The sequence below is a fragment of the Urocitellus parryii genome, chromosome 3 (genome assembly GCF_045843805.1).
Source record: "Urocitellus parryii isolate mUroPar1 chromosome 3, mUroPar1.hap1, whole genome shotgun sequence".
NCBI classification, from domain to species: domain Eukaryota; kingdom Metazoa; phylum Chordata; class Mammalia; order Rodentia; family Sciuridae; genus Urocitellus; species Urocitellus parryii.
In genome coordinates this window covers 215,563,670-215,587,036 of record NC_135533.1, presented here as the reverse complement: position 1 = coordinate 215,587,036, position 23,367 = coordinate 215,563,670, and the positions used below count along the sequence as shown (strand labels likewise).

Sequence of the window (23,367 nt, the reverse complement as noted above, 5' to 3'; positions counted from 1 at the left end):
GGCCTAGCCTCAGGTCAGAGCCCATGAAATGCACATAATGGCCCAAATGGACCTCAGTGGCCGTGGGTCCGTCAACGTGATATGAGTTAAGTGTAAGACCAGAGCCACAGTGAGCAGGAGGAGGGTGTGGCATGGGTGTGGCCTGGCAGGAAGCAGCATCTCTGTCCCAAAATCTGAGGCTGCAGGGAAGGGCGCTCAGGGCTAAGGCTGCCCAGGGTGAGTGGGCAGCACTTACTCAGAGACGGAGAGAAGCTGTGGGACCAACAGCATCCTGGAAGGCAAGCTGAGGAAGTGAGGTTCCAACTGGGCTGTGTCTGCTGGTGAGAGAGCCAGTGGGTATGGACCTGGGACGGCGAGGGGCCAGGAGCCATCAGTGTAATCATCTCACACTTGAACTGAGCACCAGCACCAGAATGTTTAATTGATTCTCGTTCCAGCTTTCCCAAGGTCCCACTCGAAGCATGGCATGTGTCTCTCCTGCTTGTCTTCATTTGCATATAGGACCCGGCCAGCAGACACAAGGCTCTGCAGAGGCCCACACAGGGCCTTTCCAAGCTCTGCCTTGGCTTGGGAGTCCTGGGGTCTTCCCCATTTGGCCCTCCGAGAAGAGCTTTTCCCACCAAGGCCCTGGCTGGGATTCGAGGGTCCCCATACCAGCCCCTCTTCCCTCCCTACCTATGCACCTGCTCCAGGGCTGCTCAATCACAGACGCATCCCCTGGCTGGCGGTTGCTCTGTGGGAAGGGGCCCTCCATCGGGTCCAGCTGCATCCACCTGCTCCTCACACCACGTCAGGGGCTGGCAGCCTCGGGCTGGCCACTAGCCTGGGCCGCCTGATAGATGCTGAGCAGGGAGGAGATGGTGCCCATGAGGCCCACCAGCCACGGGGGGAAGCGGCCGGCCCACAGGACACCTGGTGGCAGCCAGTGCACGGCGTTGGCCAAGTCAGCCAGGTTGCTGAGGAGCGTCAGCACCTCCGAATGCATCCGCACCTCGATGGCCCTCTGCTTGCTCTGGGGCAGCCGACTGTGGGAGCAAAGCAGCCACTCACAGCCAGCCCAACCCCTCGCCCCAGGAAGGCCCCAGACTGGAAAGGGGACGGAGCCTGCCTGTGAGAGGGAACGGCCGGCGGTGAGGCCATCCTGACCTTCCATAGGGTCTGACCCCCAACTCCCCCATAGGGAGCCCCCAGCCTCAGACCCACACTCCAGACTCCCTGAAGACAGGTGGGGAGGTGGTATGGGGGCTATAGGGTTTTAGGAAGATATGACAGTGACAGTGGCTACTGTCCTCAAAATCTTGCCTCGAGATCATCCTCCCAGCCAGGGGCACAGCCCTGAGCACCCAGCCCTGGGTCCTTGCTCTAGCAGGTTCTACTTCCCACCCAGAGGCCAAGGTGAGGCCCTGTGGCCTGCACACACGGGCCAGGGAGGGGATAGCTGATCACCAGCAGCCCAGCGGGGCCCTTCCCGGCAAGGCCCAGGCTTACCTGGTGAGGCTGGCCATGGGGTTCCTCAGCCTCTGCCTCAGCCTCAGCACCGTCCACAGGGACCTGGAACACCAGAGACAAGAGGGAGACCCGCTGGAGCAGCAGGTACCCTGGTGGGGCAGGGCCTGGCTCCCCGAGGCCACCTAGGTTGGGGGGCCTCTGCCACCTGTTACTACAGCCACAGGTTCCTTCAGAGTCTGCTGAGCTCTGGGACAAGCGCTCTTCCCTTTCCCTGCCACCAAGGGTCCTGTGCCTGCAGGGCAGAGCTCCGCCCCTGGCAGTGCCTCAGAAGCCCCCAGGACAGGTCACACAGCCCCACGCTGCCCAGGCCACACCATGGACCTGCCCAGGGATGAAAGGCCATGAGCCAAGTCCCCCTCTGACCTACAGCCTCTGCCACATCCAGAGCCTGGCCCAGGAGTCTCTGAGCACATAGGGAGAGACAGGCAGGGCTGCACCCACAGACAGCGACCTCAAGGGGACCTCTGAGATCAAGGGGTAGCCACGGCCACCAAACAGAACATGAGGAGACAGAGTGCCGGCAGCACGAAGACGAGACTGGAAGGAGCTGCTCGAGCCCAGGCAACGGGGGCCTACTTTGGGGGGGAAGATCTTTCTGGTTTCCAGACTGTGGACAACTAGCACCTTGTCAGGGCATTGGTAAGGATGTGCCTCATCCTGGGACAAGTGACAGCAGATGCAGACACTGTCCCCAGAACAAAGAAGGTTCAGCCTCCCTTCAAGAGGTTAGGGATGGCTCCTCCTCACTCCAGGGATCTGGGGCTTCTCGGCCATCATTAACACGGGGACTGAGGACCCTGCTCCTCAAGGTCTTCTCTAGGCCAGGGGGTTCTGAACAAACTGTCTCAGCAAATTTGCAGAGGAACACATTTAGGAGGAACCCATTACTGTGAGGTTCTAGAAACCGTCAGCTTTCAGAGCACAAAGGCAGTCAGGAAACGGCTGGCTTGTTCCTTTGGGGATTCTGCTGACAAAGCAAGCAGAAGTCAGCGTCCAGGGAGAGGTCACCCTGCCGTCCGCCTCTCTAGTTCCTTCTCCTTCCTGGATCTGGTCATCAGAATCACAGCCCCCTGTCCAAGAGGTCCCCAGAACATGTGAATGTGTGGCTGCAGGAAGGATGAAGTACCCTACGATGGGGGTCATCCCAGATATCAAAGGGGCCCAGCTTCACCACAGGATCCTCAAAAAAGGGAGGCAGGAGGGTCAGGGTCAGAGAGATCTGGAAGATGCTGCTGCTGGCCCTGGAGATGGAGGAGGGGGCCACAAGCCAAGGGCTGCAGGTGCCTCTAGAAGCTGGGAAAGGTGGGACCAGCCGCTGAGGCCTTGACTTTAGCTCAGTGAGTCCTGTGTCGGATCCCAGCTGAAACATGACCTTCTAACTGCAGGACTGTGACATGATCAATTTCTGATTAAAGCTACATTTACTACAGCAATTATTAGAAATAAACATGGCAGGGTGGCCAAAAAAGAGAAAAACTCCAAGAGCTGGAGACCAGACCCTCAGGCCAAGGCAGCCTGCCAATGCCACCGCAGCCCTGCTGAGGAGACTCCACCAGGGACCACAGGGCTCCCTCTGGCTGATGTCACTCACCTGGCAACCCCCAGGAGCAGGGAGAAACCCCAGAGGGCAGTGCTCAGGGTCCACCATCTGGCAGAGTCCACGCGGAGGACCTTGGCGTCAGCGGCCCAGGCCACGTGCTCACATGGATAGTAGAGCTGGTCAGCTACGTTGCCCAGGACAGACAGCCAGCGGACAAAGACGTCCTTCTCCTGCAGCGCCAGGGAGATGAAGGACCCGCAGTCAGACACACACACTGCCCACTTCAGGGCTGTGGCCGCGGCACCATTTCTCCCCAACACAGTCCCAGGATCATGCCCAGGCCCAGAGGTTGTCCATGGCCAGCTGCTGCAGATGAGGACGGCCCGGGTCCCAGGGCTCGTTTCTGCTCGGAGCAGCAGGTCTCAACTCAGCTGGGCCATGGAATCCCCAGGGGGTTTAAAAAGCCCATGCCCCAACGCCAGCCCTAAGGATCCTGCCTCCATGGCAGGCGACGCCAGCTCTGGGATGTTGTCCGTGGATCTGTATTTTAAGTTCCTCGGGGATTCCCACATTCGGCCAAGTGGACACACCTGCACCAGCCTGCCTTCGTGAAGGCTTCCAGTTCCTGCACAGGGCTCAGCTGAGGCTCTCTGATGCAGGACCCTGGGTGGGGGCCAGGGAAGGCCACATGCAGGGACCAGGGGGAGGAGGGTGCAGTGGGACATGAACACCAGCTGCCACACCCCAGTGTCAGCTGCATGCCAGGCCAGTACAACAGTGCAAGGCTTGTGTCACCTCCCCAAACCCAGGAGCTCAGCACCTCACATCACAGACTGCAGATGGAAGCCCCTCGCTCCTCCTCAAGCAAGGACTGGCCTCCTGGCAGATGAAACAGAGCCCCCAGGAGCTCTCCGTCTGCCCCATGCTGGGCCACCTGCCCCACATGTTTGTTCTTTGGGTTTTTATTCTGTTTGCAGTGCAGCATTTGAACCCAGAGCCTTGTGCACTGAGCTCCACCCCCAGCACCTCTGCCCCCAAGTCCAGAGTAACTACCTGTATGTTACCCAGCCAAGCAGGCTCAGTGCAGAAGCAACAGATGCACAAAGCATACCAGATGGCCATAAAGAAAACAGGAGACCTGTTTGGAGGGATCAGAATTGGCCTCCCAGTTGAACTGTTCGGAGGAAACGATAAGTGGTAGAACAGAGTAAACGGTCCAACTAGCAACAACACACTTGCGCCTGCGTAGGTACAGGAAATCTCATCAAGGAGACGAGGAGCTGACCACAGCTCCTCTGAGGAGGAACTCTGGGGTCCCAGAGATCATGGTGGATTATATACTCATGGGTCACACAAACAAGCAAGCTTTGTTTTTAAATCAAGGGCTGGGGATGTAGCTCAGTGGAAGAGCTCTTGCTAGCAAGTATGAGGCCCTGGGTTCCAACCCCAGCACTGCAAAAAAATTAAAAATAATAAAATTCAAATTAAAATGAGAACATCTGATCATCTCAAAATAGAAAGTAAAATTTAAAAGATAATAAACTGTCCAACAGGGAGCCCTTTGGGACAAGCCCATAAAACACCAGCTGAGCCCAAGGCCACAGGCTTCCCAAGGGTGGGGACCCCTCCCTACAGCCCCTGCAGTTACCTCTGACCCCAGGCCGTACTGCTTGGTGTAGACAAACATGGCCAGGTCGTCAAAGAGTCTCAAGACGGTCCTGCAGTGGCTGAGCTGGGCCGACACCACCAGCAGGCGTGTGCCCACTTCGGACCTGGCAGGACACTGTTCAACCAGGACTCCGCCAACCAGCTGGCAGCAGTACCCCAGCGTTCGGATCTGTGGGAAACCAGAAGCGATCAACATGGCCCTGCTCCTGAGCTGCACTGGACCAACCGCTCGGGCCCCGGCCCTGCAGGACTGAAGGTGCAAAAGTCAAAAGCAACAAGCATCCAACAAAAGCTCAGTCGGAAAGCAGGACAAATGGAAAACCACCGGACAATGGTCCAAAAGGAGAGTCTAACAAGAGTCCTGGCTCTTGTCACTGAGAGGCACAGCCTTTGGGGACAGTGGTAATGGGAACAAAGAAAAGAAAACTACTTCCCACCTCCTTGGTCCTCCTTGCCCAGCAGGCCAGAGGAGGGGGAGGTTGGAATGTACATTTGCATCTCCCTGGCTGGGCAAAGCCCTTAGCTGGGCTGCAAGCTAGGAGCAAGTGACCTGTCTCAACCCAGTGAACAGGACAGTAATTTGTTTGAATTACTTTAGTGACAAAGGGCCCACTCAATAAGTGATTTGGAGGATCACAAGAGAGATCAGGTTCACCACCAGTATGTCTTTCATTATTTCATTTGCTTCTCAGAAACTGCTAGTTCCTGTTGTTTTACATATTACTTTACCTGTAATTCCTTTTGAGCCCAGGTGTAATGGCAAAACACTGCCATTTAAGTGTCCAACTTAGGAGGTATTAAAACCTGACCATTCACCCATAGGGGACTTGGTTGGAACCTATCTGCCTCGCCACCCTGTTCAACCTACATGCTACCTAGGAGGGACTGCCAAGACAAGCTAAGAGTCCAACCTAAGGGACTTGGATGGAAAAACCTTAACGCTTAATTAGAGAAGATTAGTTGGAACCTAAAAATCCAGACATAGGGGGAGTCCTGAATCATTCTAAATGCTGAGATCATTCACAGCAATCTAAGAAGCAACTACAATGACCTAGTCAGATACTCATATCCAAATGTAGGAATCTGCTTGGTTAGTAAATGTCCAGTCAGGATGGGTTGGCAGGGACGATCTAAATGATCAAACTACAGGGGACTTGGATGAAACCCACAATGGCTAGGTTACAGTAGGGGCCTGGCCATTGTGGGCTCCCTGGTACCAAGTTGGCTGAAACAACCTAAATGCTCAACTTGAGGGGATGTGGTCAGAACCTAAATGTCCAGCCACGGGGGAAGCCCTGCAACATCCTAAGTCCCCAGAAGAAAAACCGTCAGGACAACCCAGGAACTAACTTCAGTGGCTGATCAGATCCCAAGGGTTCACACGAGGGAAATGAGGCAGTGGTTTGGCAGGAACAACCTGTATGTCCACCCTTAGGGGGCGTGGTTTGGGTCTAGCTCAGGCAGGGCCTTGGCAGTGAACGATCCTGAGCGACCCTGTCCCCTCTCTGGTCTCTGTTGCCCCATCTCTGAACTTCGACGGAACTCGTGGCCTCCGGCCCCGCTCGGCCCCAGCCTCACCAGGCGGTCGCGGCCCCTGTAAGACTCCAGCGCCGACGCCAGACCGTTCAGCGCCGCCATGGCAACTCCGCCGTGACGTCAGCGAGACGTCAGCGCGCCGCGCCAGGGGGCGGGGCTAGACCGCGTCCCAGGAGCTTCCGAGCGGCCCGCGAGCACTCTGCGCAGGCGCGGCCGCTGCCCTTTGTCCCCGATCTGGACTTTTGTCTGTTCCACCCAACTTTGCCAAAGTTTGGCGGCCACGTGTGTGCCGCCCGGGCCTGTGACCGGATGAGCCAGCTGGCCGTCATCTGCCCCATGGCGGCCTGATCAGCTGCCCACTCACAGGGCATTTCAAAATTGTGTGCAAAAACCATGGATTAGCTCGCCCAAAATTTCTCAAAAAAGTGAACACCCATTTCCTTTTTTTTTTCTTCCCCTCTTTGAGGTGGAGTTCACATAACGTAAAGGCCACCATTTTAAAATGTATAATCCAGTGCCACTTAGTACATTCACAGATTGTGCCCCCACCTGCCCTCACTGGTTTCAAAGTATTTTCATCAGTCCCAAAGGAGACCTTCAGAGGAGACCAGAACATGCCACCACAAAACATGCCGCCTTGGCAGGAGGAGTCCTTTGAGCTAAAGACAAAAGCACACAGGAAAACTCTCTGCCCTCCCACTCTTTTCCTGAAAGGAAGATAAGTTTACAAAGGTGTCCTCCCACTCTACCAGGAGGGACAAGAGTCCATCACTACAGACGTCTTTGGTCCTTATGCACCAGAGGACTCTATTTAACAAACTTTGCTAACTGTCCTTTAGCTGCCATTTATCTTTCTACCCATAATTTGCCACCACAAGAGACTCAAGTCCTTCTCCCTTGTCTTGTCACCTCTCTAAAAATTCACTGTTCCTGGTTGATGATGCCTTATAAATCAGAGTCCCAACCCACCTCTTGAGAATGACATTTTTCTGGGTGTCGCCCATCTATGCCTGAGATACCCGTGTTAATGTTTACTTCTCTCCAGTTGATTCTTTTGTTACAGGGTCCATCTCAGCTTAGAACTAAGGGTGGAAGGAAAATTATTTTTCTTGCTCAGCACCGTGGTCCTATTAAGCAGTCATGCGAAATAGTCCCTGGTCCTGGTGACCACTAGTCTGCTTTTTCTATTCATATTACCTATTCTTGATATTTCATATAAGTGGAATCAGACAATATGTGACTGCTATGGTTTGGAGAGGTGTCCCCAAAGGCTTCTGTGTTGAGGGTTTAGTCACCAGCCTGTGGTACTATTGGGAGGTGATGGAACCTTTAAGGGGTGGGGCCTAAATTAGGTCATTGGGGGCATGCCCTGGGAAGGGACATTGGAACCCTCCCATTCCTCTCTATCTTTCTGCTTCCCGGCCACCATGAGGTGAACAGTCCTCCTCTGCCACATGCTCCCACCATGACATTGCTATGTCACCCAGACCAATGGCGCCAAATAACCATGAACTGAAACCCCTGAAACCATAAGCCAAAAGAAACCTTTCCTCTTTACAAGTTGACTCAAGTATTTTGTTACAGTCCTGGCAAGCTGCCCAACACGATGACCATTTGTGTACTGCTTCTTTCATGGAGTGTAACATTTTCAAAGTTCATCAACACTGTAGCATGGTCCAGAGTTTCATTCTTTTATGAGGCTGAATAATATTCCACTGGATGGTTATACCACATTTTGCTTCTCCACCCATCATTGGTGAACATTTGGGCTGTTTCCACCTTTTGGTTATTATGAACAGAACTGCTGTGAACATTCATGCCAAGTCCATGCTTGACTACTTTCTTTCAGTTCCTTCGGGTATTTATCTAGGAGTGGAATTGCTCTGTGTATGTGAGGTGCTGGGAGGGAACCCAGGAGAGCTTTACCCCTGAGATGCATCCCCAAGGCTTTTTATTTTGAGGCAGGTTCTAAGTTTCTGAGGGCCTTGCTAAGATGCAGAGGCTGGCCTCAAACTTGCAATTCTCCTGCCTCAGCCTCCTGGGATGACAGGCATAACTTTCTGAAGAACCACCCAACTGTTGTCCACGCGGAGTGCACCATCTCAGAACTTCACCCGCTACCCTAAGGACATGTATGACTGCACATTCTTGCCGCAGGACTTTGCCCTGCTGTTCCCTTGGCCCAGACACTGCGTGGCTCCCATGCTGCCCTCCTCTGAATGTCCCCTGAATGTCATTTTCTCAGGAGAGCTTGCCTGATCACACCTGCGGTTTCATCCTCCTCGGCCTTTAGCATTATCGAATTAATCATCTGCATCATAGAAGAGGGGTCTTTTTTAAGCTTTGAGGTTCAGGGCCAGGCACTGGCTCTGTACTCAGTGACATCACATCGTGGCAATGGCCTTGGCTGGAGGCCAGAGGATGGGAGGCGCCAGGCTTGCTCCTTTCAAGACAACTCTCCCCGGAGAACGACCAAGAATCCCACAAGAACTCCCTTCAGACGACATGCCCAAGGACCCAGGGGTCCCCCAAGCCCCAACTGCCAAAGGGCCCAGCAGCCCCCAATCGCGCTGCCCTGCCCGCCAAGCCTGCAATAAGGTGGGCCCTTACAGGACGCACGAGCAGCTCCCAAACCACAGCAGCCATCAAAGCCAAATGCAGGCTGGAGTGTGGCTCGGTGGGAGAGCACTTGCCTGGCGAGGGTGAGGTCCTGGGTTTGATCCTCGGCTCTACATAGAGATACATAAAAGATTCATTGATAACTAAAAATTTTTTTTAAATTTTTTAAAAAACAAACTACGTGTTCTTTTTATTTTTCTAGTTGCCTGTCTCTCCTCCACAGATCATGAACTCCACCAGGGCAATGACGTTGGTCTGTCCTGGCACAGAGTGGTTCTCCATGAGTGGGATTGCTTGCAGGGCTCAGCTCTCTTCTCACACTCCATATGGCCCCGGGAGAACTTGTCCACTCCCAACTACAGGCATGTGGTTGGAACTCGCCACAGCTAGAGCTGGGAGGGAATGGCAACAAGTAAATGCCCAGTTAGAAGCATTTTGGCCGTAATCTAAATGCCCATCCGTAGGACCACATCCTGAATCCTTATGTGACATCATTCAGCACAACCCAGGAACTCACCTCGGTGGCATGACCAGAACCTAAATGGTCAAACTGGAGATTCGGTTGGTATGGGAAGGTCCAGCCCAATCCAGTCCCCAGTACTCTTCCAAAAAACAAGATCCCTGGCTGAGCGCCGTGGTGCACACCTGTCATCCCAGCAGCTCGGGAGGCTGAGGCAGGAGAACCTCAAGTTCAAAGCCAGTCTCGGGCAAAAGCGAGGCGCTAAGCAACTCAGTGAGACCCTGTCTTTAAATAAAATACAAAAGAGGGCTGGGGATGTGGCACAGTGATCAAATGCCCCTTGCATTCAATCCCTGGTACCCCTGCCCCAAAGAAAAGATCCCTGGAACCCATCTATTTCTACAGCCCCCTCCTTCAGCAGCCCCTGTTCTTGCTCATCTAAGACCCTGACTTCCCCACAACAGCCCAAGCAGTGCACCAGGCCTGGCTTATGCTAGACAAGCGCTCCACCATTGAGCTACACCCCACCCAGCCCCACAAGAAAAAATAATTTTAACTCCCACATCCAACCAGTGCCAGTCCCTAGTAAGACTTGAGTGCAGGGGAGTTTGTGTGCATCATCCTTCTGTAATTGGGGTCACTGTTTCTGCAGCAGAAAAAGATCCGAGCCAAGATGGAAGCAGGCAGAAGGAAGGAGGCCTCGAGTTTCTGCTGATGCACAATTGGGGGATCCTTTCTCTCAAGCCCATGCAGGAACCCGCGACTTTGTGATACCACAGTGCATTTCTCTGGGCAGCTGCTGGGTACCAGGCCCTGTTGCAGGCACCCGAGACACATCAGCGAGCTTTGCAGGCACTGCCCAGCCTTCCCAGCACCCGCCATCTGGTTCGAGCTGAACTTGACCTTGGAGAAAGAGATTCAAGCTGGCCTGGCCTTCACAGCTGGCCTTGGTGTTGCTAGGCACTAGTCTGGCCGTCACAGCTGGGCCCCAGCCAACATCCTCCTGCTCAACATCAACAATCCCATGGAATGCCTGCATCAGACAAGGCCACTCTGTGACCCTGGGAGGGCAAGACAAAACAAGCCCGCTCAGCGATCACATCTGAACCCAGGCAGAGCAGGAACGTGGGTGACGGACCCCCTCCCCCTAAGGAGAACCTTGCTAATCCTTCACAGATTTAGTCTTGCTGCATTCCTCCAACTTCTTCCTGAAAAACGATTAAGATGCGCAGTAACAGAATGACCTCAATCCCGGCGGCTTCCTGTGAGCTCCAGATCTGCCTCCCAGACCCTCCTTTTCCCAGCAGGCAGCAGGACTAGGCTGAAGTATGAATTGCAGCCGTCTGGCTGGACCAAAGCCAGGAGCTGGCAGCAGGTGCTCGGACCTCAACCCAGGGGGCAAAATGATGATTAGCCTGAATTCAGTGAGAAGGAGCCATCGCGAACTGCGTCAGCTTCGCCACTCTGACATCGTTATTTGGTTTTGGTTTTGATGCTTTTAATTTCTCAGTCAACTGGGCGTGATGGTGCACACCTGTAATCCTGGCAGCTCAGGAGACTGAGGCAGGAGGATCTTGAGTTCAAAGCCAGCATCAGCAAGACCCTAAACTACTCAAGTAGACCTGTCTCTAAATAAAGTATTAAAAGGGCTGGGGATGTGGCTTAGTGATTGAGCACCCCTCTGTTCAATCCCCAGTACCCCCCCCCAAAAAAAATTTCAATTTATATACAATAAAATTCCCCTTTTTTTCTCTTTTGGGGGTACTAGGGATTGAACTCAGGGGGCACTTGACCACTGAGCCACATCCCCAGCCCTATTTTATATTTTAATTAGAGACAGAGTCTCACTTGAGTTGCTTAGCACCTTGCTTTTGCTGAGGCTGGCTTTGAACTTGCAATCCCCTCCTGACTCAGCCTCCCAAGCAGTTGCGATTATAGGTGTGTGTCACCACGCCTGGCAAAAATTCACCATTTTAAGTATACAGCTTAATGAGTTTCAGCAAGTGTACAGTTATATAATCTACCATAACATTCAAATACAGAACATTTCTATCGTTTCCCAAATCTCTCTTGCCTTTCTTGTGTGTTTTCTCCCTCAGTCCTGGGGACTGAACCCAGGGGTGCTTACCACTGAACTACATCCACATTCCTTTTTTTTTTTTTTTTTTTTTTTTGAGACAGGTTCTCACTAAGTTGCTGAGGCTAGCCTCAAACTTGCAATTCTCCTGCCTCAGCCTCCCCAACCAATGGGATGACAGGCATGCACCACTGCTCCTGGCCTCCCCCTCCCTTTTTAAAAATATTTTCGAGTTGTCAATGGACCTTTATTTTTATATGCAATGCTGAGAATCAAACCCAGTGCCTCACACATGCTAGGCAAGCCCTCTACCACTGAGCCACACCCCCAGCCCTTGTATTTTTATTTTAATTTTTTAAAAAATTTCTTAGCTGTTGATGGACCTTTATTTTATGTATTTGTATGTGGTGCTGAGAATCGAACCCAATGCCTCACACATGCTAGGCAAGTGCTCTACCATGGAGCCACAACCCCAGCCCTGCCCTTATATTTTTAAATTCACTATTTTTTTTTTTTTTGAGAGTGAGAGAGGAGAGAGAGAGAGAGAGAGAGAATTTTTAATATTTATTTCTTAGTTCTCGGCGGACACAACATCTTTGTTGGTATGTGGTGCTGAGGATCGAACCTGGGCCGCACGCATGCCAGACGAGCGTGCTACCGCCTGAGCCACATTCCCAGCCCTAAATTCATTAATTTTTAAAAACAATTTTAGATATAGGGTTTCATTAAATTACCCAGGCAGGCCTTGAACTCCGGGTTCAAATGATCCTTCTGCTTCAGCCCTCTTAGTGCTGGGATACAGGCACGCACAGTGGGTTTTATACACTGTTCATAGGAACACAGCACGGTGTTTGGATGCATGTGCATGCTGGGCAATGACCTCCTCAAGCCCATTAACATAGGCATTATCTCACACAGTTTTTGTGGTGAGAACATTTAAAATCTACTCTCTGGCTGGGGGCATAGCTCAGTGGAAGGGTATTTGCCTAGCACGGGGGAAGCCCTAGGTTTGATTCCCCAGCACAGCAACTTTCAACTATACAGTACCATATTGTTATGCTGTTGTATTGTATATTATTTTTATTTGTCTGATCATCTCAAAAAAAAAAAAAAAAAAGTAAAATTTCCAACCACTGGGTATGGGGTGAATGCTTGTCTACCTAATAGGTGTGAGGCCCTGGGTTCCATCCCCAGCAGCGTTAAAAAAGAAAAAAGAAAAAAAAGTCCAACCAACAAATGCATCCAGCACAGAACCAAGTTCAGCGTCCTTCAACTCTCCCCCGACCATTCCTCTGCCCGAATCCTCCTCAGTGGGTTCTAACTCTCATGAGGCTCCAAGAAGTCATGTCTAAAAGCCTCAGGAAGCAGGGTTGAGAGCCAGGTCCCCACCGCCTGCCTCCAGGGGTGCCAGAGGACCATTGTGACAGAATGGTCAGGGGAAGCTCTTGGTCACAATGGGCTGAGCCAGACCACACTTGGATGGAGCCCTTGGAAGGACCACTTGAGTGTCCTCTGGAAGATCTGGGACGGAAGGAGTCCAAGAGTCCCACCTGTGGCCAAGTGCAGGATTCCTTAGCTCCCATGTCATCTCTTGAGGTAGGTCTCTGTCCTTGTCCCTGTCCCTACATGGAAGGATACTCAAAACTACCTGGCCAGCAATCCTAGTTGTCAGACTCCCATAAACTATTTTAGAAAGACAAGAAAGCCCCAAGTGGCTGAGTGGAGGGGCTGCGAGTCTGAAGTTGAAGGTCGGAGAAGGAAGGGAAGGGGAAGGTGTCTGACCCTCCGGCAGCCGGGAGACAGGAGGAGCCCGAGGGGAAGCGGTAGGGCCCTGACGGCTGCAGACACAGAAGGAGCACGTGCTGCTTCAACAAGACAGTCGCAGGGGCTGCAGGGCTGGGGTCGAGCAGGACGAGAGTGGGCCCAGGTGGGAAGGAGAGGAGCCGTGGCTGAGGATGAGAAGAGGGGTTCCTGTGTGAGACGCACATGGAATGCAGGGGTTAATATTAGGTTCTAGAATCAGAATCAGTCCTGGTTTCAAATCCTAGGCAAATGGCCACCTCCCTGAGTCTCAGTGTCATATATGAAGCCAAGGCTAAAACCCACCTCACAGGGTCCAGTGTATTAAAATGGGTGCAAAGTGAAAATCCCATACATACTAGCTGTGGATAGACACTTTCCCCCATAATAGTGTTCTAAACCCTACTGCCAACACCCAACTTCATACTGAGAAAATGAGGTTCTCACCAGGATCTTGCAGGACCTGGGGCCCATTCCCATCTCATTGGCTATGGTGTTTTCATTCATTCACCTTATGTGTCTCTGGGCTTTCACACTTTCTGTTCCCTCTGCCTGGGATGCTCTTCCCCCTAGATACTCAAGTTTCTCCTTTCCAGCTTTGTCAGATAGTTAACCAGCAGTCATCTAGGGGATGTGAGCCCTGCTTAAAACTGCAACCCTGGACTGGGGTGTAGCTCAGTGTAGAGGGTTTGTCTAGTACCAGGGAGGCCTCGGTTCCATCTCCCGCACCACAAAAACAAAACAAAACACCTGTAACCCACCGAACCCCCATCCCTCTACCCTGCACGACTTTCCCCCCCACCACATTACCACCAAATGTACACTGCAGCTGATGTTATTATATTTATTTACGATTGTAAGTTTCCGCGGACACAACATCTTTGTTGGGACGTGGTGCTGAGGATCAAACCCGGGCCGCACGTATGCCAGGCGAGCGCGCTACCGCTTGAGCCACATCCCAGCTTGAGCCACATCCCCAGCCTTACGTATAGATTCTTGATCTGGATAGTTAACTGATGTACCTGCCCCTCCCCGGGCCTAGAACAGTGCCTGGCACACGGCAGGCACCAACCGAATGATCATCCCTCCACTTTCCCTGGAGGTAGGCACAGCTGGGCCTGTATTCTGGTGTCCGCCACCCCCCACCCTCCCCCAGCGGAGTGCTTGGTGTCAGGAAAGGAGTCAAAGGCAGCATTGTCCTTGGTGGCCACTTGCTCAGTCTCGTGTCTTTGCCCCCTCGCAGGTGGCACAATGTCCGGTGCTAGCAGCAAGCGCCCTCCTGCCGTGCCCGATGTCCCAACTGGACTTCCTCAAGGCCTCGCACTTCGCACTGGGGCCGGACCCCCGGCTGCACCGGGGCGTCATGCAGTCCACGATGCACCGGGACTTCCCGGCCCACCCGAGCCCCACCCCGAAGCAGCCGAGGGCGCCGCCTCCACTCTCAGCGCTCTTCCCACGCGACGCGCGCCGGGCCGGACCGGAGCAGGTGTCGGAGATGCACCGCGAGTTCACTCCACGGGAGGTGCAGCCCCCGGAGGAGACGCGGGAGCGCACGCTCGCCCTGCAGTCCAGCAACCTGCGCATGCACGCGGACGAGCGCACCGGCGTCAGCTTCTCCAACGCGCGCGCCGCCTACGGCTGGCCCGAGCAGCCCGCGCACGCCCGCGAGCTGATACGCGGCGCGCGCCTCATCTTCGACCGCGACTCGCTGCCGCAGGGAGACCGAGACCATCTGCGCGTCCCGCCCACCACGCATCAGGAGCTCTACCCGCCTCACGACGCGTGCCCGCCGCCGCGCGCGCCTTGCCACCACCTCGGTGAGCGCGCGCCGGGGCCCCCGGAGCGATTTGAGGGAAAACTTGGCCACGTCTGGAAACCTTGTTGGTTGTCACCCCTGAGGCTGAGCGTGCCGCTAGCGGGCAGCGGGTAGAAGCCAGGGAAGCTGCTAAGCATCCCACGGTGGGCAGAGCAGGCCGCCTGCGGAAAGGGAGTCGACAGTCCCACGGTCAGTAGTACCAGGCTCCGAAAACCTGCAATCTCCCGGAGCCTCGGTTTCTGCCTCCGTGGAGTGGATTCTCTCCAGAGAGAAGTCCCCAATGCTAGTTTGAGGTCAGACAAATCTGCTGAGTTGCCTACCTAACCCCCAGCCTTTACGGCCTTAGTAACTAGGAGCAAATTGGCCTCCGCAAGCTTTACTTTTCTCATCTGCAAAATGGGTATGATCACAGGGCCCAACCTCACAGGAGCTGGTGGAGCTGAAGGAGCCCAAGCTGCGCGGGGTAGCTGGCAGGTGGAACCATGTTAGCCACCATCTGTGTGATTTTCCAATTCTGTCACTCCAGGGGTCCTTCCCGTGGACATCAGGAATCAGAGTCCCTCCAAGCTGGACTCGAGGATTGTCAGACTTGAATTTGACTCTTAGTTCTGGCCCCTAGTTTTTGTGACTTCAAGTAAGTTGCTCGCCACTCTGAACTTCAGGCAGGCTGTAAGACAAGGAGGTAACAGGCCCAAGAAGGCAGTGCAGAGCACTAACCCTAGAGCCGGGCTCAGGACTTGGTGGTTATTCGTGGTGCTGTTGCCTTTATTATCCTGGTGTTTTCTGGACTGGTCAGAGCTGCCTACCTTCCTTCCCAGGCAAGGAATCAGATCCCAGGGGGCCTGAGGCTGCAGGGAATCCATCCCACTGCCCTCTCTCTCCCACCTCCTCTTCCCCTCCACAGGTGGTCCCAACACCCTCAAGTGGGGCTACAAGAAACAACAAGGGACCTCCTACCAGAGAGAGTTCCAGGCCCTGCCGGGCTCACCTGCCTTAATGTGTAGGAGGGTAAATCAAGGCTGGGCCGGGCTTGCTGGGGAGGGCAGCCATGGGGGCTGGGTGGCCTTGGCCTTCCATCCCTCTCTGTCCACAGGCCTCCTCCTCTGTGCAACTTGGAGACTGCAAGCTGGGCTATGGGCTCATGTCTTCAGACCTGAAACAGACCCATAGGCCCCAGGGGCTGCCCCCAGACAGGTACCAAAGGACCACTACCTTCCCCTGCTCCAATATGGACCGTGGCTCGCCACAGCACGTGGGGGTGCCACTCAGGTTCCTAAAACAGTTGCTTTCAAGGCCTCCATCCTGGGCTGGAAGGTCCCACTGATGGGCCAGCTCATCCACTGTTAGGGCGTTCTGGCTTGACCATTGGGCAGTTGCCCTCCTCCCCTTTCCTGGGAGTTGCATCCCCGCTTCCTTACCCACAGGTACGACAAGGCTCAGGCCGCCACTCACATCCACCAGGTGAATATTCGTCCTGGAGACGGCCTCTTCCACGGCAGGACCACTGTGACCGACCACTTCTACGCCCGGGAGCCAGGTGAGAACTTCTCCCTGCCCCGCTCCAGCTCCCTCGGCAGCTTTCCCCGGCTGCTCAGCTCCTGCTCTATCACTGACAGAGCCTTTTGTTCTTCATGGGGATCAGACTCCCAAGTCCCACATCCTGAAAGGAAATTGGCACCCGGGCCCCGGCAGCCTCAGCACCTCCATGCAGTTCTTCCATGGCCAGGTCAGTGAGTAGGGAGAGGTGCCAGGGCTCATGAGGGAAAAAGACTTAAAAGGCAGAGCAAATAGCAGGTGCAAAGGCCCTGAGATGGATGTGAGCTGGACACACATGCCAAGGTCTCTGGGGTCCATTTGTACGATCTAGGGCAAGTCACTTCACACCTCCCAGCCTCACTGGCTCTGTCCAGAGGGGGAGGGAGCCTCCAGGGCCACCCATGGGAGGACATGGGAGCTTCCTGTGGGTCCCACAGGTACCACCAAGCACCCAACCACCTGGCCGCCACATGACCCACGAGAATTTGAAGAGCCATGTGATCCTAGGAGAGGAGAAGCTGCTGGGACACTTTTTCCAGACCACCACGGGCTCCTATTATTGCCCCCAGCATGTGGAGGGGTCACAGAAGATCCCCAGCCCCCAATTGACCCAGAGCAACCTACCCAAGGGCACCTGTGGTGAGGGAGTGGTCCTTCCCCCTCTAGAAAGCCCCTCCCGGTCACAGCTCTGCCCTGGTTGACAGCTGTGGCTCTGCCACCTAAGGCTTAATCCCACCCAGAATTGACTAGGCCTCCAACCCACCCCTGGGCTGCCCCACCCCCGGTAGCCTTGGCCCTCCCTCCCCCTGTCCCCCCTGGCACAACCATCTGCTTCCTGTCCCTTTTCTTGTCTTCCCTTACCTCCCGCAAGCCCCTCCTCCTGTAGGACTCTAGCTCCTCGGGAGCCTGCCCTACCTGGTCTTGTCCCGAGTTCATCTGGACGGGCCTGCCCCACCCCCAGGCCAACCTTAGAGCTTGGCCTCTGAGCCCTCCCCCACACGCACCTCAGTCCGTCACATCACCGAGGCCTCGTCTCCTTGGCCGCCCCCTTCCACATCTCCAGAGTTCGATTTTCTAACCATGAACCAGAAGATGCTGAAGCCGCACGGAAGAGCTAAAGCCCTGGTGACCCAAGAGTTGTTACAGAAGGTGAGACGGGGGAGGGGTCCAAATCAGTGTGGACTCCGGGTTAGTGTCAAGTCCACTGGGGTCACAGCCTGGTCAGGGTCACCCCTAGCTCACCGCCAGGGTCAGGTCAGCATCAATTCGGGGGTATCTTCATTTCACCAGCCAGAGTTAAATCTCAAGCTGAGGGGACTAACTCAGAGTCACCTGGGATCACCCCAGCCCTGACGTCATTCCAGGGGCACCCCTGGTTTCTCTCCAGTACCTGGGTCAGTCAAGACTGGGGCCCCTTTTGCCCACCTCCCCAGAAACCAGTCACCAGCCCAAACTGGCTGAGCCTGTTCCCACTCTTTGATGACCCCAGGGTGGTCCAGGGCCCACAGGGTGGCCAGAATAGGTCGATTCAACAGGCTGCCCTCCCAAACCATCCACCCTGACTTCACAGTGCAAACACAGCCACCTGGAGCCCCCGCTGGGTGGACAGCGCTTCCTCTCAACCAACTACCAGGTTGACTTTCCCTTCAAGTACCAAGGCCCAGTAGTACTGAAGATGATGAATTTCCAGGAAAGCCACGTGCCCCTGGGCACACCTCGCCAGCTGGGCTGCAGGCGCAGGGAGGTAGATCCTCAGGCCCCACAGATGCCTATGTACCCATGCCCCAGCCAGTAGTAAATGTCACCTTGATGGCATCCTGTCCCATTCCATGAGTCGTCTGTTAAAGAGGATGCTCGGATGAGTGGGGACCAGAGGAAGGAACCACACAGGAGAGAATGTCTCATGCGTTCCATGCCTGACCAGACACATCGGCAAACCTTGGGGTTACTCTGAATGATGTGAGAGTATAGAGTCACAGTGTGTGACAGGCATTGGGGTGGGGGTTGAGGATGCAGGCTCCTGGGCCCCGATGGACACGATCCACATCCTGACTCCTCCAGGTCCTGACTTCCCCAAACTTTATGGGGAAACTGGGGTTAATCTTGCTGGACCCCATTTCCTAGCAACTGATCTACACCTGCCCAGAGCATCTAGCTTGCCCCAGGACATAATTCTGTAAACCGTCTTTTCCTAGTGAGAGTCACTGTTACCTTAACCCCTGTGAGCCTCATCTGTAAAATAGAGCAAAAGAGCAAATCTCTCATGAGATCCTTACAACTGACGGGAAGCTGAGCGGTGCCCTGGTGGGCCACATGACCAGCCCTTAGATCAGAGCAGCACCCAGGAAAAAACAAACAAACAAAAAAAAAGCCACAAGGACACAGTGAGGTCCCAGGAGGCAGGTGTGCAGCCAACCGAAAGTCAGAAGGTCAGAAGGTCAGAAGGAAAAATGGTGGAGTCAGGCCCTAAAGCCCCCGAGCGACCAGTACCTTGGACAGCGCCTGACCTTTAGGGTCTGGGGTCTGGTGAAGAAGTGACTTCTACCTGGAATAGCATGGGCCTTCGTGGCCAAGCTGTAGGCTGTTATAATCCTGTTTCAAAGAATGAACCTGGGGCCAGACCTCCAAAGACCAAGGCGCCCCGTCCAGCAGCCACAAGGAGCCAACCCTGAGCCTGGTCAGGTGCCCTCTCCCCCCTCGGCATCAGCTCTTGGAGGCCAGGCTTTCGTTTGCACAGCAAGGGACCCTACAGGAACAGGATGGCCCTTTTGGCTGCACTCATAGATAGTCCCACACTGGCCCCAAGAGGGTCTGCTGGCCACAGGACCCTTCTGTGCTTGCCTGCTCTGAAGACATTTTGCAAGACGCTGCTCCGAGTTGTGCTGTGAAAAATCTGGGTTCTCACTCTCGGCCCCACCGGCATCTTGGGTCAGATAATTCTCTGTTGGAGGCTGTCCCTGTGTATCACAGGGTGTCCTCGATCCATTAGTTGTTAATAGCGTACCCCCCACACACAACAGGTATTGCCAAATGTCCCCCATGGTGAGGTGTGGCGGAAATTGCCCTGGTTGGGAACCATGGCAACAGAACATCCTGTTCTGGTGAAGCTAGTCTGCCTTTTGACCAGATAACTAGAACAGAAAGACTTTCCTTTCTGCTTTGGCTGCTAGGAAGCTCAGGTCTCTGTAGCTCCAGTTACAGGGTTGCTTGTGCTCCTGTCTAGTTCCAGGGATGGTTTCCAGCAGCCCAGAGGCCAGGTGAAAAACAATGGGTAGGATTTCAGCACAACTGGAAGCATTTCCTAGTCATGGAACTGAGCATCCGGGGGTGGCTGGCCAAGGGAGAACAGGCCCATGACTGGAAACGTTCAATGAGCAGGGGAAAACACTATAGGATGATTCTGGGTGTATTTTTGAATTTACATCCATTCCTCTATTACATTTAGCACCCCACCACACACACACCAAGGCTTCTGGACCAGGATGAATAAAATAAGATTGAATGTGGGAAAACCGATTAACTTTTAAAGGAAAACAATTTCATCAAGTGTACGCAGCACCTGGCAACAGAACTCAGACCTGTCATTTTCCTGCCTTGGACAGGTGGTTTTGAGCTCTGAAATTCCTCATTTCCTCACCTGTGAAATGGGGACACACAATAGTTCCTCCTTGGTAGACAGAGGGATTACAAGAATTAAATAAAATGTGGCTGTGCTTGGTACAGGGCCTGAATTATCTGACCCACAGCTCAACGAATGGCACCTAAAAATTGTCTTAAGTAAATTTTTTTGTAAGGGACAGAAACCAAGCTCTAGCCAGTCCAAGCAAAAAAGAATTTTATTGACTTAGAAACAAGAATGTCTGGAATTGGGAGCTGGGAGTGCCTCGGTGCTAGGCTTCACATGCAGCATGCGGATGCCCAGGGTTACATTTCCAGCAGAAACGGGGGGGGGGGGGACAGGAGGAAAGAAGGAGGGAGGAAATAGAGAGGAAGGACAGAGGGAGGGAGAGAGATAAAGAGGGAAGGAAGAAGGAAAGAGGGAGGGAGGGAGGAAAGGAAAAAAACAAAACAAGGCCTGGAATTGGGTCTAACATGGGGTATGCTGGTTCCCCATCTGGACTGTCTTCCTCACCATCCCCCAATCCTATTTCCCTCCAAATGATGGAAAGGAGGATGAAGATAGCACCAAAGGAAGGAGCTACCTCCCCTTCTCCCAGTAGAATTTAAGAAACATGCTGATTGGTCCATTTGAGTCACATGCTCAGCCATGAATCAATCACTGCGCTCAGAGAAATGGTGTACTAGGATTGGTTGGCCCAGTTGAGTAGGCCACTCTGAAATTTTTGGTTCCCCCAAACTTTACCCTGAGACTGGGGTTAACCTTGCTGGACCCCATTTCCTAGCAACTGATCTGCGCCTGCCCAGAGCATCTAGCATACCCCAGGGCATAATTCTGCAAACCTTCTCTTCCTAGTGAGAGTCATTGTTTCCTTTTGTGGAGAGAGAGTAGAAGGTGTTTGGGAGTGACCTAGAGACAACCAGGGTCCCCCAGCTATCTATGGTCCCAGTTTTACCTCCCACAGCATTACCTGTCCACTCTTTCAACTTGGAGCAGAGAACTCTTAATAATCAAAATGGAGCAGATATCAGCTTTTGCTTCATAAGAAGCCTAAAAAAAAGCTTGTGTCTTCCAAGACGTTGCTGAAGGCTGCATGAAAGCTCCCACAGATCCCAACATCCTGATATTTTTGTTAAAAGTCCCTCAATCCACAGTCTCAGGAGACATGTGATTGGAGTTTCAAGATAAAATAGGCTACAATTTAATTAGCTGTTTTTCTTCCACATAACAGATTTCTGAGGAATGTTCTTCTACGAGGCTGTCATATCCATCCAGACAGTCTGTGTACTGCACAAACCCAGGGAGCCCTGTTCACTTTAGAATCCATGCAGGTGGTGGCCCAGCTTTGCTTAGCCAGATCCACATTTTAAGTTATTTTTATCAATAAATGAATGAAAGGGACAGAAATCCTAAAACCAGTTCAAAACCCTGGAAATTTGTTGAGATTAGAAAGAAGGCTTCGGGCTTCAGGCACAAATCTAGCCAGTGCTCTCTCCTGGTGTAACCTCTACATTCTGGTGTATATTGGCCTCATTTCCCAGGCTGATCTGAACAACCGAGGATGTGACTGCAGACATGATGAGTCCCTATAGCTCATGATCCCCGATGAAGGGCAAAACCCACCAACTTCACATCATCCCAGACCTAGTTCTTGTGGCCATGTTCTTTGTTAGTACATGTAGATTCATATCAAACTGGGGAGCTTTGGACACAGATCCGACCACAAAAGCAAGGTGCTCAGATGAGCTGAGCAGAGAGAAACAACAGATGTCCTTACGCATGCTGTTGCTAATGAGATTATTGGGGGGTGACAGGATCAGGCACCAGAGACCCCATCCGACTGAAGTCATCTCAGATCATTCAGATCCACTGTGAACTGGCAGGAAGGTCTCGGACCATAGTCCAGCACAGACCCACAAGGTTCAGGAAGGGACACACGCCTGGACATCTGGTTGGTTGCTTGGGGCTGTTGGTATTTGCGGGTGGGTGGTGTTCAACACACCAAAGATTCTCAGGAACCCACCTGTAGTCCAAAAAAAAAAAAAAATGATTTAGCTTCTTTTGTAAGGAGACACCCACCACGGGGGACCTTAGGGTCCCTCTAGAAGAGGGAATTGGGATTTGGGGAGGATTTGGGCTTATGCTGGGTGGTTTTAAGGAAAGCTGAGGCGACTCCAGAATGTGCTGTGAGGAAGCAGAGAACAAATTCGTGGCAGAGGGTTCAGCAATTTTTAGCTTTTTAGATTTTTAGATTTTTAGGTGGGAGGATTGAAAGAGTCGCTGCTGCCATTGGCAAGAAGCAGCATCATTTGCATTAGTGGGGAGAGGAGGGTGGGCACTCATTTTTTTGTGGTTGCAGTGTGTTCTCCTCTCTATCTTGGTTTAGATATGATCACAGAGTGGCCTTGTCTGATCATTGCTTATATTCTGTGGCCGTTGTTTATGTTTAATAAAGAACATCATGGCCCGGCTGCCAGCTGCCAGGGGCTGTTTTTTCTCCTCACCCCCTCCCCAGCGGGGAACTGTGTTGCCAGGTAGTGTGTCCAGAGCCCTCCCCAGTCCTGGCTAAAGTTTCCCAGAAATCAGCAGCCAAGACAGGCACTTGGAGCCCCCCAGGGACAGCAGCAACTCGTCATCTGGGTAGGAGGCTGAAGACACTAAGGGAAAGAGAATATCTCAGACTCTGCTCCCCTGGGGGTGTAAAAGGGTGTTACCCAGAAAGAGTGAGGGGTTCCACTATCAAAAAAGAAAAAAAATTTGAGAAATTCTGGATTAAGTGAAGATAGACATGTTTTTAAAACCCTGGGGCTTCTCAGAGGCCTCGCCACGCTCCTGTGCAAGGCGAGTCTGCCCCAGCCATGTCACAGTTGCTGTCTTTTGAACAAAGGTAGTCGGAGACATGGACAGGAAGCCAAGACAGACACAGGCAGAAAGAGAAACAGAGACAGACGCAAAGAGGAGGCAGAGGCAGAGAAAGTGAGGGGACGGGGCAACGCGACGCACAGAGGACAGGGATAAAGAGATGAGGACCGAGAAAGGGACGGAGAGCTAGGGACTGGGAGAGGCAGGGCCAGAGAGAGAGACAGAGAGGGCCGGGGCCAGAGAAGGGCCGAGAGGGCCCGAGGACAGCCGCAGGGACGTAGCCAGAGCGGCGCGGGCGGGCGCGGCGCAGACAAAGGCGCGGTCG

General features: G+C 53.4%; 2 protein-coding genes across 3 annotated transcripts; one reads left to right on the top strand and one right to left on the bottom strand.

Moving 5' to 3' along the window:
* Window positions 1-426: 426 nt before the first annotated feature.
* On the bottom strand, window positions 427-6,373 carry Pex11g (peroxisomal biogenesis factor 11 gamma). 2 transcript variants are annotated; one of them, XM_026414966.2, is made up of 5 exons: window positions 6,296-6,373; window positions 4,698-4,886; window positions 3,101-3,279; window positions 1,489-1,551; window positions 427-1,025 (listed from the first exon to the last, which is right to left on the bottom strand). In XM_026414966.2, the coding sequence occupies exons 1-5, from the start codon at window positions 6,353-6,355 to the stop codon at window positions 791-793; spliced, it is 726 nt and encodes a 241-aa protein (XP_026270751.2). In that variant the 5' UTR covers window positions 6,356-6,373; the 3' UTR covers window positions 427-790. The 2 variants fall into 2 exon arrangements, with proteins under 2 accessions (XP_026270751.2, XP_026270752.2); XM_026414967.2 differs by lacking the exon at window positions 6,296-6,373 and adding an exon at window positions 5,447-5,730.
* A 2,385-nt stretch (window positions 6,374-8,758) lies between these two features.
* On the top strand, window positions 8,759-18,356 carry Saxo5 (stabilizer of axonemal microtubules 5). The gene is made up of 10 exons (XM_026414931.2): window positions 8,759-8,851; window positions 14,252-14,311; window positions 14,453-15,026; window positions 15,930-16,033; window positions 16,119-16,219; window positions 16,450-16,562; window positions 16,642-16,751; window positions 16,999-17,200; window positions 17,625-17,710; window positions 18,132-18,356. Exons 1-10 carry the CDS (start codon window positions 8,759-8,761, stop codon window positions 18,354-18,356), a joined length of 1,668 nt encoding a protein of 555 aa, XP_026270716.2.
* The last annotated feature ends 5,011 nt before the right edge of the window (window positions 18,357-23,367 follow it).

Excerpts from the sequence above, each read along its gene's own strand:
- Pex11g (XM_026414966.2), bottom strand. The coding sequence starts at position 6,355 with ATGGCGGCGCTGAACGGTCTGGCGTCGGCGCTGGAGTCTTACAGGGGC. Across the intron at positions 4,887-6,295 it reads ACAGGGGCCGCGACCGCCTG|ATCCGAACGCTGGGGTACTG; the intron begins GTGAGGCTGGGG and ends GGTTTCCCACAG. Across the intron at positions 1,552-3,100 it reads CTGCTCCTGGGGGTTGCCAG|GTCCCTGTGGACGGTGCTGA; the intron begins GTGAGTGACATC and ends CTGGTGTTCCAG.
- Saxo5 (XM_026414931.2), top strand. The coding sequence starts at position 8,759 with ATGCCCAAGGACCCAGGGGTCCCCCAAGCCCCAACTGCCAAAGGGCCC. Across the intron at positions 14,312-14,452 it reads TCCCTCCACTTTCCCTGGAG|GTGGCACAATGTCCGGTGCT; the intron begins GTAGGCACAGCT and ends GCCCCCTCGCAG. Across the intron at positions 17,711-18,131 it reads CCCAAGAGTTGTTACAGAAG|TGCAAACACAGCCACCTGGA; the intron begins GTGAGACGGGGG and ends CTGACTTCACAG.